At 40.7% G+C, this 20,250-nt stretch overlaps 1 protein-coding gene and 1 long non-coding RNA gene across 9 annotated transcripts in view; both read right to left on the bottom strand.

Moving 5' to 3' along the window:
- Positions 1-6,565: 6,565 nt before the first annotated feature.
- On the bottom strand, positions 6,566-14,907 carry LOC138358877 (uncharacterized). Its single transcript, XR_011225598.1, has 3 exons — positions 14,256-14,907; positions 9,495-9,633; positions 6,566-7,653 (listed from the first exon to the last, which is right to left on the bottom strand). It is a non-coding gene; the product is annotated as an uncharacterized lncRNA (long non-coding RNA).
- A 385-nt stretch (positions 14,908-15,292) lies between these two features.
- Positions 15,293-20,250, bottom strand: part of LOC123759757 (paired box protein Pax-5-like) — a 205,231-nt gene continuing 200,273 nt past the window's right edge. For 7 of the 8 annotated variants that reach the window (XM_069317196.1, XM_069317197.1, XM_069317192.1 and 4 more), the window contains one exon: positions 15,293-16,986. In XM_069317196.1, coding sequence (XP_069173297.1) covers positions 16,799-16,986 — 188 coding nt within the window. In that variant the 3' untranslated portion in view covers positions 15,293-16,798. The remainder of the gene's footprint in view (positions 16,987-20,250) is intronic. The other variant, XM_069317212.1, reaches the window with a different exon arrangement.

The raw sequence follows: 20,250 nt of genomic DNA, 5'->3' as shown, positions 1-20,250 counted from the left end.
ACCCCGAGTTTTCATGTGTGCGTATATTGGGAAGATTACAAAAATATATTAAAATCTATTGATTTTTCGCGATCCACTTTATGCAGAAGCCCCCAGCAGGAAATATTCAGAGCGAGTGTGTGAAGGCTGGGCATCCTTCCTCTTGTCGTAGTGTGCTACGTCAGTCTGTCGTCAATCCTTCAGGAACTACGCTACGCAACGACAAGGAATAGTGGTTATCCTACATGGAAAAGGGTGAAAGGTAAGCCTGTCGTGTCGATGATAAACACTCCCGAATTTACCACTAACAGGGAAGCCATTGTTAGTGGTAAATCAATGGTGCTGCTTGAGAGGAAGTGTCCAGCTCAGTCACTTGGGCTGGACGAAAGTCTCGCTTCATGCTGGTCGGCGTTCAATCCCCGACCGTCCCAGTGGTTGGACAACATTCCTTTTTTCGTCCCATCCCAAATCCTTATCCTGACCCCTTCCACCTGCTATATAGTTGTAATGGCTTGGAGCTTTTCCCTGAAAGTTTCCTCCCTCCCTCTGAGCACGTTGTTCAAAAGGGGAATTAAATAAAATAACTATTTTTAGTTCACTTATGCGATAAAAGTAGAATCTTGTTACTTTTTATTTCTATAATTTTACTTGATTGTATTGCCTTTGAAAAACGTCTGGACACATTACTTAATACGACCAGTATATTAAATAGTGTGCTTTGTCTCCTGTGATGTAAAACTGGCCTCTGGCATTTAGGGAAACAAAACAATGATGTCATAACCTCTGGAGAATCCTATGGAATTTGATGTCTTGATGCCACGACTCCAAGATATATGTACTTTTCACACATAAAGATACTATTACTGATACGGGAAACAGATATATGTAGAATGCAATTATGTATATTATAATTAATGAAATATTTCGCGTCCTAAGGAGAGTCAATTACATACTGCAAAGGCAAGTTTACGTTGTTTTTTTGTTTTACTATGATTTGGTATATAATGTGTCTGGTTAAGTTTGCCTAAAAAAACAATCTCAGCTTTTACGGATTAGAAATATCATGTAGAAAACCACTAAGATGACACTATCTGGGCAAGATGGAAAGAATATTAGCCAAGCTGCTAATAAAAAAAAAAAAAAAGAATTGCCAAAATTTCAGAGATTGGACGCCAAATTTTCATTCTGCGAACACACAGCGCCCTGTGCCTCAGAGGTGGCACCTTCTTGAAGATTTGCTACCTACATTGTGCCCAAGAAATGGAGACGGTGCCAAAACTATTTTAGTGTATCTACCCAAATTGCTGCCTGAAAAGTACCAAATTTCGCCAGCAAAGTATCAAGCTCTCAATTTATCGTACACGCGAGAATTATATTTATAAAAATACAATGTATTTAATACCGTGTAGAGTAAAATATCGTTATATATGTATTACTTACCTCGTGCTTAGACGGTGGCCACTTTTCTCTTGCTGTAAACGCTCCTGTATGATGTTGTTACTAAAGGTGGAATGGAGGCGTGTATTCAGTACAGGATGTTTCTTACAAAAGTCCTTTAGTATGTAGGAAAGCACTAACGGTTTCAGTTTTAAGACTATCTATTTTTCACTTAAATGTTGTTAAGTCGAGAGAATCTTGTTTAAGCCGCAGGGTAAGAGAGTGAGGCAGTAACATCATGAATGTTGATAATGTGAGGAAACCATTCTCATCCTCACATTTTTCTTTCCATAATTTGTATGTTTCTACATGTGTATTACTACCGTGAATTTCACATTCACATTATTTACAAAGAGCTCTATTCCGGTCTATCCTACTTTTAACGAGCCACTCGCAAAATCGTTCATCAAGCAACATACTTTTAAGACACTTTGTATTCATACTTGACTTTCGCGAAATATTTCTTCGTGGGAGTCGCTACCGCCGGATTCGCAATTTCTATCACAGTTTTGGCTTAGTTTCAGGCATATTAGGATGGTGTTTAAAATATCACAAAAACTCGGTTCGTAAGGGTAAACGACCACCTCTCGACAAAGCGCGTTGTTGACTGGTGACAGCGTAGCCGGGTGACTGCCCTTATTAACTGTTGACATTAACTGGGCAATAACACCTTACCTCAAGTTCTCGTCGAGAATTGGACGTGGTCATTATTGGTACAGATTTATAGGACATTGTAAAAGTGCCATTGGCACTTTTACAATGAAACATAAATATTAATTAGGAAAATTATTAAAATCCAGATTTTTGCTGTTGTATTCGAATATTTTTAATATTGCGTCTTATTTTTTGTTATCAAACTAAGAAAATTATAAAGTAGTACCAAATTTTGGTACATGGCACATGTTTAGTGCTAAAAGTACCACGCAGCAAGAAATGTACACAATTTGGTACAAAAGTACTAACTTCGCAATCCCTGTGCCCAGAATGTTGAGATTGCACCTGAGGTGGAGCTTTCAAAGACTTGCTAGTACTTACTGTCAGCCTAGGAATGGGTGACGGCCCTCTGGGGTGCTGTTGCTGCTGCGGAATTGGAGACCCTCTAGAACATGTAACGAACTCATTACACAATCACCCAGGATGACAGAGATGATACAGATTATGTGGGATCATAGATACATTTGAAACACTAAAACAGATGATCCTCGTGTGCTTCATAAGACTCCTGTGACACCCGATCTCGCATGTGCTCTTCTTGAGTTAGGTTCCTCGAGTTCTTGACAGTTTTCCAAAAGATGGAACTGGATGTTATTTCAGTGCAATTTTGGTACAAGAAATAAGTTAAAAAGTGGATGGAGAAACCGATAGGCAGTGTTTTTTACTCGCCAAAGACCAAACACTATGCTCTGTTTTGCTTGTGCTTTGCAAATTTTTCGGATATTTGGATTGACTTAAAAAGTTGCTACAAAATATTTATTAAAGTATTCACAAAATTTGTAAACATAAAATAAATGACTCTTCCCCACTCCCACCTCTGAAAAAAATCCTTACCAAATTTCGTTTGTTCAACTATAGAACCGTCTTGACTGGCCTTGTACTAGCGGAAACGTTATCTTACAAGAGTTTCATTCAAATACATGCATATAGGGATAATAAGCAATAGCAATGTGGCAAATTCAAATATCGAGAAACTGACCATCCACAATATATATGTATTATTATAAATAAATTCATGATCGCCAATTTATTTCAACTTTGCCAGTTGTTTCGTCAGAAATGCATAGCGTAATTGTGAAACGATCCTTCAGCTGGCTCAAGTACAAAGTGATACCTTTCTTCTCTACAATGGACGAGGATTAATTGCCTGGGTGAGCTTTTCACACCGTTAAAAGACAATTGGCTGTAGAATTGGATTATAATAAAGTAATAGATTACTTTGTAGGAATGAAGCCTAAACGATAGATGCTGTTTTTGTTGTTTCCTTACATTTTGCTCATATTCGTTTTGTTTCCTTTGCATTTAAAATGTTAAATAATTAAATAACACATTTTTATTATATCATGATTTTAAATACAACAGATTTATGAGCTTACTGTAAACAAAAATATTGTTTTAATTCTAAATAGAAAATAAAAATGTATTTTGAACTTAAAATTATTTGTTATATTTCCTGGCGCCATCTTTAATGTACTAGCAGAACATTACATAGCAGCCAGGTTCTTCAGAACCTGGCTATGTCACTGGGTTTTTTAAGGCAGTCATGAGCACTGGCCTAATAGCAGTGACAAAATAAAGAAGCTCTGCAAATATGTCGGCAAAAGCAGTGTGTGAGTGGTCGATCCAGAACATAGCTTTCTCAACAGTATTTTGAGTGATTCATTAGTGTCAGGTTGCCAGTGGAACCACAACAGGATGTTCAGAACCCACGATATTGACACAGTTCAGTTCCAAAGACAGTGATTTATTATGCTAAATTAGCAGTAAAACTTGTCAATGGTACAGGCTACAGGTTTCTATTAACGTGAACTGCAGACTCATTTAGTGTTATGCCAGCAGGTGCAAGCTAATGTGAACGTTCCTCGGGATTCCTGGGTGTGGACAAGCTCTCTGAGTGTGAAGTCACCTTAGTGGAGGTGGGACCAAGAACTACGTCCTGCAAAACGTACCGGAGAACATACGTCTGCCTCTTCTCTGCGTCAGGAGACTGCTTATCATCCTGGACTCACCAGAGACCGTGAAAATGAGTTGTTGGTTCGTGAATAACATTTAAATGTTAATAGTTGATATATAAGGACTCGAGTTACCTTTCAGTGTGATTGTGATTCAGTTATTTGAGTTACATTACCTTCAACTGAAAACATAACTTTTTTACTTTATTTTAAAGAAGATACAGCCTCTAATGACACATTACCAGGCAGGGCAGCAAGTATTAAGGGAAGAATATTGTCAGGAAAATGTATTGGAGTAATACTTCCGTTGTTGTCATATTAGTGAATTTCTTATTCCATACTAAGAGACTATTGTTCATTCTGTTAATACCTGGGTATTGTATCCATGTTCACTGATAATATTTCTCCGGGGTGAAAGCTGGCCGAGACTGAACCAACGAAAGATGAAAATAATTATTGTGTAGAAATACTGAAATATTTGGGAGTGGAAGCACTGTCAGTGGATGAAGGCATAGGCTCTATTACTTACATAAATACATACTTATATATCTAATTATTTATTAATTCTATACAGTGGAAAAGATTGTGTATGCACTGACCATGTAACACACTTGTGAGTGCTCAAGAACACACTTGAGCAGCCAAGATGAAGCAGCAATCTGATGGTGATAAGTGTATGGACAGCAGTGTCCATACAGACCTCAGTTCATATTTTCATATCTCAAGGTTTTATGATTGATATGCATGATTTCATGCTGCAGGATTGATAATAAATGGCATGCATATTTTACAAGACTTTCATTGCTCCTTCCCTATGTGCCTGGTTGAAATTGGTATTGCACGTAGTAATACAATCAAGTACAATGGTAATACAAGCCATTCGTGACAAACCAGTAGCATGAATACTCATAGTGACAGCCCGTTCTCTCGAGCGTTCCCAACGTCAAGAAACTGTCGTACTAAAGGGCCTTATCCGAACCTACCAGAGAACCCACGAACAGAAAACGGGATATTATGGTAATTTCGTGAGTCCCCATCGTTTTCTAGTACGACAGTTTTTGACTTTGAAGTATACGTCAAAATGCGAAGTGCTATTGGGAGGACGGGTTGCTGGGCACGAGAGCAAGTTAAACAAGTATGCAGTGCCGTCCTTTGATTCTTTAAACTCCATTCGTAATTAATATATATAAAGATTATCATCATCATGTAAACAATTGGTTAATATCATACCGTTACCTGAAAATACCACAAGGGGGCTGAAATATGCAAGGCATATTCATAACTAATTGTCAACTCGACAGGGTCACCTTTCTAAAATAGTTGCTGTGAGAACTGATGGTGAACGCTGCATGATTGGTAACGAAGCAGGTTTTGTATACATGTACAAGATCAACTGTGGGCTTTCCCTTCTATTGTACCCAAGAAGATCTTGGGTGCAAAATATGGCTATAAGTAGCTTGAAGTGATGACAACAGTACCCGAGATTTTTATTTATATTGCTTCACGTTTAGGTTAGAATGTAATTAATTGATTTAAAATAATTATTTAAACTGGACAATATGAATTCGGTATACACAGGAGTGATTGTGTGCAACAATGCTCGTTGGCTTACCAGAATTTGGCCTTAAAAGAAGTGTTGAGTGTTTCGATGCTATTCATCTGATTTTAATGAATTACAAAATTTTTGTGAAGTATTATCTGAAGTTCTCTGGATTTGTAGATTGATGTCTTTCACAGATTTCTCACATTTAAATAAAGTCATCACCAAATTACAGAGATCTGCGCAAGATTTGTTATGTTTGATAACATAAATGCCTAAGAAAAACTTAAATATATTAAACGATGTCGACAATGGCACTTTATTTTCCAAACCCAAAAATATACGTGACAGCTCTTGAAATTCACGAGAAGAAAAAATATTCTTATCCTTCCGGTGCAATTTTCTAACATTATATTTCCCTAAAACTGGTCAATGTTCGTTAAGGTTGATTATATTCAGGCCACTTCAAGAAACTGCAAAAGTAATAAAGTGTGCTGGCAATGACCGAATTTGTCTATCATTGCAAAAAAAATTGAGTTTAAAGCTCTCGATTTCCAGTTCTTAAACTTTTTTGTTTAAAAAATATCTGGCAGGCAGTAGTAATTAAATTTGTATTGACATTCATGCAAGTCATTATTTTCAGGGAAAAACTTTTCGAAATCTAATTATGCTTGTCGACTTTCTGAAAATCTAGTTCTGCATGCACAGATAGCTTTCAAAACAGCAAAATAAATGCTGGTGCAGCAACAAAACTTTCACTGTTAAAATAATCTCATTTTTCTTTTATATTTTTAAGTTTTATAAAGTTTTATAATATAAACTAAAGCTTATAATTCTACTTACATACACATTTTAATATTACATATTATATATTATATATTATATATATATATATATATATATATATATATATATATATATATATATATATATATTGGTTCGGGTAAAACATTATTTGGAAATTATGTTATTTTTCAACTGTGTTGTTAAAACATTAATATTTGTTAACCTCATTTCAAAACAGCTTCCATTTATTTCAATCTTTCTCTGTTATACTGAGTGTTAATAGAAAGAAATATAGACGTAAATAAGCATCAGAACTTTTTTTCCCTAAAAAAATCATTATTATTGTTACTAATTCATTCATTTTACTTCTTGGGAATTACTATTTATTAATAACATAATTCATGAAGCTATACATTGAAAAACATCTAGAGGGAATCCTAGCATTTTGTTCTTCTCCAAAATGGTAACATTAAAATATGATTAATTATAATCCTATGTCTCTAAATTCCATTGGACACGTGGGGAATTTTTTTGAAGAATATTACCAATTTGGGCACATGCTCTCAAAGAAGTTTCGCCACCCCTGGCTTAGCATTCGAGTACACAACCATTTAAGTAATAGATGAGCTGGAAGCAGTTTGAAGAGACGCTGAAGGAACGCCATTACCATTTATGGGGATTGTAGCAAGACAGTTTATATGCAAAGTGCGTGCGTTATTAATGACAACAAGTAGGTTGGCTATGTATGTACACGCCTGGGTGGAAGGTGTGGTCCCGAGGTATTGCTTGGGACAGGCTCCTCTGTGCGGTAATTAATTTTTTGGTGCCTTGGTGTGTGCCTAGTTCAGTGTTTGGGTTGGGAAGAGTCAAAATGGATACAAACACTTCATAATGCAGGTTTGGATGGAAGAACATTGCAGCCTAACTCCAGGCCAGTGGAGTTGCACCTCAATCTCATCTAGAAGCCTCACGAACCCCCAGTGCTCCTCTGGTGTAGATTTTTGCTCTGAGCCCCTGAGGGGAGTCTCCGTGACATACCACTGGTCAAATATACTCCTCTACTTTTGGCAACACATTATAACACTTTGCAATGCTCAAGAAACACTTCCAACAACCCAATGCACTGCTCAATGATACTTGCCCCTTTTGATTATAATGAATGCATTTATTAATGAGTGTTCGTCGGAGATCATGAAGAACCTGGTCCGTGTTCACGCTTCTTGCCGTACTCACGTTGTTCAAATTCTGCAACAAAAGATGCCTAGCTTTTCAATCATATTGTTAACACGACTAGTTCAAAATGCAAATAATTGTTATCCATTTTAACTTGATGAAAAAAATTAATGCAATAATTACTAGAGAACATTTTTATATTCAAGAAAGTTTGTCTAGCCTTTTTTTACCCCCAAGGTCAAGGATTTTGTATTTCATAATGTTAAGCAGCATTTATCCTTCATCCATCCATCATTGAAGCCTATTTAAGTCTCCTTGCATTTTAAGTGTGTTTTGTTTCAGGCTTAAGTTCCTTAAATCTCTCAAGAGGGACCAGTAAAAACCAGAGATAACTTCCGTGAGCTTCGTATCTCTCTTCCCTTTGGAAGACTGCTAATGGATTAGACTTGTGACGGGTAATGCTATGACTCTTGAGTGTTGGAGCAAGGTTCTGGAAGGAGAGTTGAAGTAGTTAATGTGTATACAAGTGTGTGGGCATGATAGTGCTGTATCTCTGGTTTATGTGGGTAAGGGGATGGGGGAGGAGACCAGTACTTTACTCTGGGGGTTCTCTATTTTGAGAGGCATTCAGTAATTTTGTTCTTTCTTTTTTACCAGTAGTTACCCATGCTCTTCCTCGTGGATTTGACATGTAATGGTTCCAAGTGAATTGCCATTTTGTGTGGACATACCAATTACTCATGTCTCCTGGAGGTTGTTTATCTCGTTTCGATACTGCTTGTGTTGCAGATACAACTATCTATAGTTCAGCATATAACTTTATGTAATTTGGGAACTATTTCTAGGCAAATGAACGTCATCTCAATGAGTACATCTTATTATGTACAATAAGATGTACAACAGTAACTTTCTACGGTTACTTCGTGTTTCCCATTACTTTGTTACTCTGTTACAAATAGTTACTAGGACATATACTAGGACATAGAAATGTCCTCAAGCGACTATTCATGCCGTGAGCAGGATGTGTTCGTACTCTGAGGTGAGGGACATGTGTAGTAGCTTGATCTCTCTCTCTCTCTCTCTCTCTCTCTCTCTCTCTCTCTCTCTCTCTCTCTCTCTCTCTCTCTCTCTCTCTCTCTCTCTCTCTCTCTCTCTCTCTCTCTCTCTCTCTCTCGGTAAGACACCCGCTTGCGGTTTGGATTCATACCTTGCCCTACAAGCTGACGCTGCACCCACCACCACCTCTGCTCTTTCAAGGACAGTATGATAACTAGTCCAACAAGTGGTCAGTGTTTGGTAGGGAATCTAAGACCCTGACACATAAATTTCCTCCACATTATTTTAGACATGTTCCATTTGATCGTTCTTAGCAACAAGAGGTCTCCCAAATTTATATTATCTCCAAAAAATAAATGGCTTATTACATTGGACAAGTTTTTTTTTATCGATGTGTGTTGCTAGCCTCTTGTGGATCTTTAAGGAGCATCCCAAACCAGCTGTTATGATACTGATTGGTCTTTAGTTATCTACTGATATCAAGAAGTTTCTCTACCTTTCCATCGAAGTGTTAGAGGTTTATAAGAATTGATAATAGAAGGCAATACTGGGAAGAGCAGTTTGGCACAGTTAAGTCTTGTAAGGATGTGAGAAATTGGACCTTCTTTACAGTACTAATAGCGACAGAACCATCAGGTTTCCTTTCAGGAACCAAGCTTTACTGCCAACTGACTCAGCTATTACTTTCTTCAAGACATTATGCCACTTTCCAATAGCTAATTTTTGCTCTGTCAATATTTTAAGTGCACATAGTACAAAACTGAAATTGGTGGGCAATGATTTTATGTATAAATCATAGTGCATGCTATGAGGAACATATACTCAAATGCTAATTAACTGTAAAGCCTCTCACTTACCTTTCTCTCTATATAACTTGGACTTGAATCGGAAATTTCTTCGCCAATTCCTCTTCAATAATGCCAAATACTTTCCTTGAAGCTCGAGGAGTGTAACTCTGGCGTCCATTTCCATTCATCCATGCTAGCAGCTAAGAATCTGGGGAGAGATAATATGCGAATTAGAAAAGGTTCAACAGAATAAGATAAATTTATATAACCATTCCCAAACACATTAATAATAATATCGCTCCTGTAATAAGTTTTGAGCAACCTGTGCAAGGTTAAGTGCTGATCCTGGTCTGTGCTCAAAAACTACAAAGTTGATTTTCTACCACACACCTCACAGTAGCGTTGCCCTGCACTGTTATTAAATTTTCTGAACATAAATAATCTGAATATTGTTTATCATACAGTATAGTGCCGAGAATCCGATCATCATTATAACGATTTTCGCGAAAATCTGAACCATTTCCGCTCACCAAATATTCCCACCGAATTATTTATATATATATATATATATATTTATATATATATATAACTGAAAACTCACACCCCAGAAGTGACTCGAACCCATACTCCCAGAAGCAACGCAACTGGTATGTACAAGACGCCTTAATCCACTTGACCATCACGACCGGACATAATGAGGTGATAGCCGAGGCTATTTGAACCACCCCACCGCCGGCACTCGGATAGTAATCTTGGGCATAGCATTTTACCAAATCACCTCATTCTTTGGGGCACACGTGAGGAACACAAATGCGAACAAGCCTGAATGGTCCCCAGGACAATATGCAACTGAAAACTCACACCCCAGAAGTGACTCGAACCCATACTCCCAGAAGCAACGCAACTGGTATGTACAAGACGCCTTAATCCACTTGACCATCACGACCGGACATAATGAGGTGATAGCCGAGGCTATTTGAACCACCCCACCGCCGGCACTCGGATAGTAATCTTGGGCATAGCATTTTACCAAATCACCTCATTCTTTGGGGCACACGTGAGGAACACAAATGCGAACAAGCCTGAATGGTCCCCAGGACAATATGCAACTGAAAACTCACACCCCAGAAGTGACTCGAACCCATACTCCCAGAAGCAACGCAACTGGTATGTACAAGACGCCTTAATCCACTTGACCATCACGACCGGACATAATGAGGTGATAGCCGAGGCTATTTGAACCACCCCACCGCCGGCACTCGGATAGTAATCTTGGGCATAGCATTTTACCAAATCACCTCATTCTTTGGGGCACACGTGAGGAACACAAATGCGAACAAGCCTGAATGGTCCCCAGGACAATATGCAACTGAAAACTCACACCCCAGAAGTGACTCGAACCCATACTCCCAGAAGCAACGCAACTGGTATGTACAAGACGCCTTAATCCACTTGACCATCACGACCGGACATAATGAGGTGATAGCCGAGGCTATTTGAACCACCCCACCGCCGTGATGGTGGTGATGGACCATCCGGTCGTGATGGTCAAGTGGATTAAGGCGTCTTGTACATACCAGTTGCGTTGCTTCTGGGAGTATGGGTTCGAGTCACTTCTGGGGTGTGAGTTTTCAGTTGCATATTGTCCTGGGGACCATTCAGGCTTGTTCGCACTTATATATATATATATATATATATATATATATATATATATATATATATATATACATACATAAATATTTTCAAATTAATGCACTTAATAAGCTGAGCTTAACAAAACATGAGGAAAATAGGGATAAGTTCCAAATTTATTTTTTGTGGAGTTTTCAGATCGGCGGCACTTTTAGGGATTAAATGCCCTTCTTTGCTTTTTTTATTCCTTTAATTCCACCGTGAGAGGAAGAAACATTTGTTTTCTTTGTTTATTAGTTAACCATTTAATCTTCACTTTCTAAAGTAAGGTTTCTTCCCCCATTGTCTGGTGCCCTTTTCTCCCCCTGGGGGCATGCCACCAGGGTGGTGGGTTTGCCCACCACCCACTTTGACTTCCCTGCTCAACCTCTATCTTGCTCTGATGAAGGCCAGGTGAGCCAAAAACGCGTTCAGCATTCATAATTTTTCAAATGTGGTTTTTCGGCATACTTGGATCAGTGTTTTGGTGATCATTGTTGCATACGTATATAAGTGTATGAATACTCACAAAAAACACGCGGTTCAGCTATGCGTAAGAGTCCACTAGGACAATTAAACGAAAATTTCTAACGATTCCGTGTTTCACCATTAAGGAAATACGGACAGATAACAGGTTGATTAATGAAGATTAAGCCACACAAGAGGTGGCACGGGCATGGGCATGAGTAGCTCATAAAGCAGAGAACATAAGGGAATGGAACTCTTATGGGCTATTCATGCCCGAGCCTCCTCTTGGGTGGCTTAATCTTAATCAATCAATCGGAATGGAACTACCACTTACGGGCTATTTATGCCCGTGTCACCTCTTGGGTGGCTTAATCTTTATCAATCAATCTTTATCTTAATCTCAATCACTAAATCGGAATGGAACCAAGACAGACGGAACCGCTCCTGTGCCAGGTAAGTCCACTATGGGCTCACCATAGCCCGTGCTATTTGCCCCGCTCCTGTGCCAGGTAAGTTACGGGCTCACCATAGCCCGTGCTACTTGGAACTTGTTCCGAGTAGCTGAATCTATAAACAACAAAAGGAATGGAACACACTCCGCTCCAATGCCAGGTAAGTCCACTAGAGGCTCACCATAGCCCATGCTACTTGCCCCGATCCTGAGCTAGGTAAGCTACGGGCTCACCATAGCCCGTGCTACTTGGGACTTGTTCCGAGTAGCTGAATCTATAACAACAACAACAACGGGTATGGAATTATATTCAGGCGATGAGTCACAATAACGTGGCTGAAGTATGTTGACCAGACCACACACTAAAAGTTGAAGGGACGACGACGTTTTGGTCCGTCCTGGACCATTCTCAAGTCGATTGGGACGGACCGAAACGTCGTCGTCCCTTCAACTTCTAGCGTGTGGTCTGGTCAACATGGAATTATATTCTCAACTACACCTGACTAGACAAAAATCCATGTGCTAAAATATTGAATATCGGAAGTAACATGAAGGTGGGATGATTTAGTGCCTATTAACTGGGTATTCCGTCATTCATGGAATGTACTTCATACACTTATTGTTTACAGAATTTTATACCTATCACATATCTTAATATTTATATAGATATCTATTTTACGTAATCCTGAATTTACATTATTATTATCTGATTCACTACTTTTTATGAATGCAAATTCAATAGTATTTCTCTCAGTAACTTATTTACACTCCACAATTTTGCATAAATGGACTACTAATTTCAGTTAACCTGCTTGATGGGGTTCTGGAAGAAAACTATCTAGTTTTCTAGATAGTTTTCTTCAAGAAGTGCCGGACCAACCGGGCTGTTGTGGATATGTGGGCCTGCGGGCCGCTCCAAACAACAACCTAGTGGACCAAGCTCTCACAAGTCAACCCTGGCCTCGGGCCGGGCTTGGGGAGTAGAAGAATTACTTGTGGAGTCCAGTAGAATTGACTGGACTAATTAAAATTACTCCAGTCTCCAAGCATTTACGAATCTTGTACATCTTTCCTTAATCAATGTGGTTTTACTTACGCTAATTAAACAGTTAACGAGTTTCTATTAGCATCACAACTCAAGGTTATTATTGTTATATACAACCTCGTAGCGCTTCGGAGCTCACGAACTGTTTAATAAAGCCACCATGATTGAGGAAAGATCTATAGGTTTAGTAAGTGGTTGCGTACATGCTGATTGAAGCCTTAGCCTGGTCGAACATTATATAATTTGGGAAATATTTCTAGACAAATAAACTAAAGTCGGGTCTTAAGCTTTTAAGAAAGCATTTTTCTACCGTCGATGCTATGGAAACTGCAGGGGTAACGATGTTCTTTGACAGAGTGAGCCCTAATTCGCAATAATAATCTACAAAAATTATCTCGCTTCCCCATGGAATTTTTGAACAGTAGTTTATTATTACTATATATGTATTTTATCCTTTTTATGGAAAACGAGACCAAAATGCGTGAAAGCATTTTTATAGAGGTCCGTTTAGTCAACTAATAATTTTCCTAAATTTTTAAAGTTACACATCTTTTGGAATTATATGTTAAGAATAACTAGCAATTCCCAAGAAGTACAATTAATGAATTAGTATAAAGGATAATTAAATTTTTTAAGGTGTCCTGTTGCTTGTTAACTCATATATTGATTGTGTTACTATGACAAAAACATGAGTTGGAGCTATTGAAACAAATGAAAACTCCAGGTTCTCTTCAGCATATAAAATAGTAAGGGGCATAAATAATTTGAGAAGAAACATGGGAGGTCTGGAGCTAATGCGGAATATTTTCGCGCAGATAAAGCATGAATCATGACCATTTGAGAAGAAGCAGTCTTTTCCACAACAGAACGATTGGGCACAGGTGGAAGGTTGAAATACAGGTAAGTCAGAGAAACGTAAGGTATACGAAACAGTGAGTGGGGTATGGAAATTGAATGAATTAACAGCTTTATGAGCACGTATAACAGAGCATTGCAAAACAGCAGGTACAAAGCTGACAACCTATTGCCTGGCTCATCAGGTGACTGCGTGATCAATCAAGATATTGCTGCCTGCATCTTGCAAGCAGCACTACATGTATGTATTCACCCAAACTTTTGAATTAATGGCAGATGACAATCAATTGTTATTCCTTACATTAAAAATCGAAAATCACACCAGAGAACACATTCTTACATGGCATAGATGGAGTTGGTTTCCTGCGATAACTGTGCCCTGGAGTTTGTCAAGGTTACCGAGCAAAGTTTTTCTTTTCCTCATCACTAATTGAAGGTGGATGTGTTTCCTTGTTGATGAAAGTGGACGTTCAAGCGTTCTGCTGGTTTCCTTACATTTCGAAAGTTTACCTGTACATACAAAAATAAATATATTTACTACATATGTACAGTACAATGAAACCCTATTTTCGGCATCAATTGATACCTGCAGGTGTTTGGAAGATAAAATTGCGTTAATTAAAAAAGTGATCATGTAAGGTTGGCAGGAATAGAACGTAAGGCATCCATCAAAATTAAACACTGTTAAACACGCATCTTTCTCAATTTTCATAAATTCTTTCATTATTAAAAATAGTAGCATTTATACCATAATTTTACGTTACTTACGAAAAGACAGCCTTAAGCCTACAAGACACACTCATTAGTGTTTTATAATCAATATTTAAACTGCCAACCAGAATATGAAACATAATATTGAATATTACTTATTTTTTACATGATTGTTGGAATATATACTTATACATATATATTTATATATTATATATTATATATATAATATATTATACATATACATATTATATATTATACTCATGTTATATATAAGAATTATAAACAAATTAAAGCAAAAAGCCAAAATTAAGCAGCAAAATCATAGTGAACAACATTGATTTTAAATGTTGATGTGCACAAACCAAGTAAACAAAAATAATAATAAATTACCTATACAAGACGAATGCAGTGGAGACAAAAGAGGACTACAGATTAATTTCCATAAAAGCTTTGTACCTCGCCCAATAGCCTGCGCTCCGAAACAGTGATATCAGGGGCCCCAAACTCCTGAACCAAATCACACTGAGTGCATTTTGGAGAAGATTGTGAAACATTTCTTAGAATATAATTTTTTTTCCATTGAGAATCGTGCAAATCAATACCGAATCGGATGTAGTAAGTTTTTTTTTTTTAGGGAATAATACATCTTCAAGGAGAAAAACAGGGTGAGATTTTTTTCTTTAATAAATGAGACTAGTTTATTTAGCCATATGGAAATACAAACTGTTACCTGAAGCTTAAGTACATATCCGTATATAAAACTTTGACACTACTTTCACCAGGATTTTGTAAAACTATAATCCTGACAAGCAGGTCCGGACTGACCCGTAGGTGACGTGATTGTTACAGGAAATCTGTACTGAATCTACGAAATACAGAATAACCGGTACATGGCTAGGAATACCGGTCACAACATAAAATAAACAATTCATGTAATACTTTTGTGACTGGAAGATGGGGGCTGCTTGATATTGCGATCAGTAACTCTACGGGCTAATACTGTACACTAACTCAATAACAACGGTCAAAATAAATAAATAAAAATTAAAAACCAGCGTAAAATAAATCCTTAACACTACGCCCTATTAAATTCATTACTTTCAGCAGACATTATTAATAGGTCATTTAATACACAGTTCATTTTGTCGTCCTTTTAAAAACTTGTCTATACAAAACCGCTTCCTAGACTTAGGAAACATATAGCAACCTCCACAAGAGAGGTCCACCTGACTAAACATCGCCTGGTACAAACAGGCTAAGGAGGCAGAAGCCAGAAGACGCCTCTTTGGTAAACAGTCTTCAGAGGTAATGGGGCGGACCTCCAACCTACTAACAGGAACACAGTCTATATTCTGTTGTCGTTCTTAGCCTCTTCTGACCGTGTGAGAGGTATATGTAAATATATATGTATATTTTAATATATAATATATATATATATATATAAGTGTAAGAGGTAATCGAATCACAGTTTTACAGGCACCTTTGTTGAAAAAAAATAATACTTAATGTTACAGGGATTTAAACGTTTTTGATCGATGCCAAAAACACGAGTCAGTAGATCTAGGTCCAGGACAGCAATCAACCCCAATGAAAACCAAGAGCGGATAGGAGAAGTCTTTGGCGCTAGGGAGATGCCCGTCATCCTACGACAGGAGGACGGCTTCCCGCGCCCAGAGTGGAAAGGTGTGTCTTTGTGTGAGTCAGGGTCTCCACGCCCCTTGCTTGCCTCCTTCAGACACAATTGGAAGCCCTTCGGGGGGTGCTATGTACAAAATTAAATGCCTGGGGTTCATGAGGTTCTCTCCTATGTGTGTGTGTGCATGTGCCTGAAGAAGGAAGAGTCCCGCAAGACCCTGACTCAAGCAAGCTCGTGACTTGAGAGTGGTGGTTCTTTGGTATCCTAGCTAGAGATCGGTCCGTGCTCCTTAAACACGCACTCAGCTAAACTAGACGTCTCCTGGCGCGGCGATCACAGAGACTTATCAAAGTTCGTCTTCATCTTTCTTCCTTCCTCCTTATGAGCTCCCTTTCCGTCTCTCTCGTTCACACTAAGTCATACTGGACAGTCATTGCACAGGAGGTGTAGTAACGAAGGCCTGCTGTATTACAGATGTCTTGATAAACCGGACACCTGCATGTCAACGGACACTATAGCGAGGTGGAGACACAGCACTACGTGCAGCGGTCCTGTCTTAGGCACGCCGAGGAGCCCAGCGTCGACTGCAGCATGCGTAGCCGAGCTGCAGCATTGTTGTTGCTGCTGTTACTGCTGTTAGTGTTGGCGTTGGTACTGCTGTTGCTGTTACTTCCACCGCCGCTGTTGTTACCACCGTTACCGGAGCCGCTGTAGTTCCCCATGTCTGCGGAGAGAGTGTTTAACAATTAGGAAACATGCGGGGCGATTCATTTGCATATGGTAAGACAGTTAAAATATGTATGGGAAAGCATCTTTAGATTGATACAAGTAAATGCAGTAAACATTATTTAAATATAAGCATTCATATTAATTAAAAAGACGGAGTATGCAGACGATAAGAACTTTCGAAGTATGCAGAACTTTGATGCAGATGATAAATTCGTATTCAAGTGAAACTAGAAAACAGTGATGTAAATAAATCACTAAAAGAATCAAAATTAGTAATTTTCTGCATGACTTTTTTTTTTAAATCGATAAACTTCAAAAGATAATAATTTAAATTTTCAATAAGGTCGATGAACTACGTGAGGAACTTTTTAACCACCCTGGGAGCCATTGGGCTCCCAGGCATCGGTAGGTGTCTATAGAACCCTAATGCTCTGAGGGTGACCTAAGTGGAGATTAGGGGCATGTACCAATCCTCTCATTCATTGCAGCGATCATCTAATATCAACGGTTTAAATGACCATGAAGGTAAAAGTTTTGGAATTGCTGACCACGAAGAATTTGGCTGCAAATGGTTATTACTTTACTGCAAAAGTACAGTTACCACTTTGTGCATGAGTAGTTGCCCAGCATACATGGTGGCTGGTGGAAGCTTGTCGTTTGTTGACCTGGCTTGCGTGATGGGGGAGGGGCCCTTTCCCCCATTTTGTGGGCTCATTCGGGAGGCCTGGAATTTACTGGACAGGCCGACTACCCAGTCGTCGATTTATTAATGTGTGATATGCTGCAATGTATCCGTGGCGGCGATCTCTGGTGCTGAGTTGGTGTCATCGCATCGGGCTATTGTAAAGTTTGTGCATGAGGACAACAGGAATTTTCTACGCCGTAACGAGGGGCAGTCCTTGCCCCTGCCGGACGCTGCCGGTACGGTGATCATCTCGGACCGCAGTGAGTCCCTCACCTTTGTCAGTGTGCATGGTACACCCCTTGAATTCCCGGAGGAGCTGCTGCGGCGAAACTTTGGGCAGTTTGGTGCTGTCTTGAGTGTGAGGCTCAATATGGTTTCCTCTAGGAAGCTTAGGGGCGTCCAGACTAGTATCCGCACTCTTCGGATGCAGCTGCGGTCAGATATCCCATCCTCAGTGCGGCTCATGGGGTATTACATCCTGGTATATTATGCCTGTCAGCCACGAATGTGTTTTCGCTGTAGTTTGTTGGGCTACCCAGCTGCTGCCTGCTCGGCGGCTTTCGTGTCCCAAGTAAATCTCTTTCGACAGTTATATCTGGCAAGGGAGTTGCGTGGTGACCGCCGGCCTGGTCGGACGTTCCTGAGGTCTCTGCTCCTGGCTAGTGTTTACGTTGGGTGATTGCTGGTTTGCCCTGCTGGGGGTGGTTTGCTACTGATGAGGTGTCGTTTGGCTTGGCCATGGGGACTTCTCGCCCTCCAGTAAAAAGGACATTGTCGGCTGGTCTGGAATTTACGGTGCCGGTGGACCATACATTGGTTGGTCACCCTGGTGGATGGGCTACATGTGCAGCTGTCGGACCTAGTGGGCGTCCAGCTGCTTCAGGACAACAGTGCTATGGTCAAGTTCCACCTCCAGGCTCCCTTTCAGGCGTTTCTCGAGCGGTGTGAGGGGCGTGTTTACCCTCTCCCTAATACTGCTGGCTCGGTTAAGGTGGTGAATCAAAGTGTCACCTTAACGTCTGTGGCGGTGCATGGTGCCCCCTTCGAATTTCAGGACAACTTTTTAACTTCCTGTTTTGAACTATTTGGGACAGCATTAAGTATTCGTTAGAACAAGGTCCTTGCCGGGCACTGTGCTGGGATGCTTGACGGCTCCCACACCCTGACGATGTCGCTGAAGTGTAGTGTACCATCGTCGATGTCCGTGTGGGGTTACACACACTGCTGCCAGGATCGGAGACAACCGCACACCTGTTATCGGTGTGGTTACGAGGGTCATCTGGCTACAGCATGCAACGTGGGAGCGACTGGTAGGGTGCATGTTTTTCGTGCAGGGGATTTTCCGCCCCTGTTGCGTTCGGACGGTTCTGAGGATGGAGTGGGTACTGGGCCTGAGGTGCCCGATTGCCTTTCTGCTGCTCTGCCTGTTGAGGCGAGTTCTACGGCCTGTGCGACACGTCTGGTAACTGCTGTGGCCCCTGGGGTTGTTGAACCGGTGTGTGTGGATGTCGGGCTGTCGCCTGCGCTGCATGTAGTGCAGGATGTCCTAGTGGAGATTTATGTCCCACCCAGCCTGTGGCTGTGGTACCGGCTCCCGGGTTCTGCTGTTTTGGAGGGGGGCTTCGGCAGGGGAAGGTGCCTGCTGTGCCTGTGTGTGTTGGCGACTGTAGTTCTGCTACTTCCATCCTTTTGCAGAAGCGTGCGCATTGGTGTTCTGAGGCTGTTTCCCCTGGATGATGTGGACAGTGCGGGTGATGTAGCCTCTGTGAATTCTTCGGATGGTGTGTGTGTGGCCTGTGTGGATGTGAAGATGTTGGCCGTGTCTGCGGAGGGGCCTGATGCAAGTGATATGGTGCAGTCTGTCTTGAAGCGTTCGCGGCGGGCTTGGAGTGTGTCTCCCCTTCGCGGTGTGCCTTGGGAGATCGTGGGGAGTATGGTGCTCTGGCGTCCCCCGCCGTGGATGTTGATGCTGTGAGGAGCTCCGAGTTGCTACCTGTGCCCCCCCCCTCCCCCCTGCGTCTTCTGCTGTTGGATCCCTGCAGTGGGGGATTGCCCCTGATGATCGGGACCTCATCGTGGTGTTGCAGGAAGATGTGCGCGTGGGGGGGTCTCGTCTCTTGTGCCCAGTGGTGGGGTCGATGCCGTGCCTGCATCCCCTGTGGTTCCCCCTTCCTTCTTTCCCCCGGTCTGGGGAAAGCCTAGTCCTGGCTGCCGGGGTCGTGACCTGTGAGGATTAGATGTTGGGCCCTTATCGGGATGCCAAGGTGCTTCTGATCCCGTGGTGCTCATCCTTGGTCTGGGTATCACGGGTGCAGGAGTTTGTTTATAAGGTGCCGGATAAGATATCTCAGCCGAAGGCGCCGCCTGGTGGCCAGGTGTCCTTTGACTCGTGGGTGATTTGGGAAGCGTATTGCTCGCGCTTTCCGATATACAAGTTCCCGGAGAAATATTAGTTGACGTCTTGCGCACAATGCTACGCCGTGCGTGGATCAGCTGCCGCAGTGAACTCGACATCCCACCCTACGGTGCGGCAAGTCTCCCTCTAACGTCCACCTGTTTTCGTCGCCACTCCTC

The sequence above is a fragment of the Procambarus clarkii genome, chromosome 8, assembly GCF_040958095.1.
Source record: "Procambarus clarkii isolate CNS0578487 chromosome 8, FALCON_Pclarkii_2.0, whole genome shotgun sequence".
NCBI lineage: Eukaryota > Metazoa > Arthropoda > Malacostraca > Decapoda > Cambaridae > Procambarus > Procambarus clarkii.
This window is presented reverse-complemented; position numbering and strand designations above follow the sequence as displayed.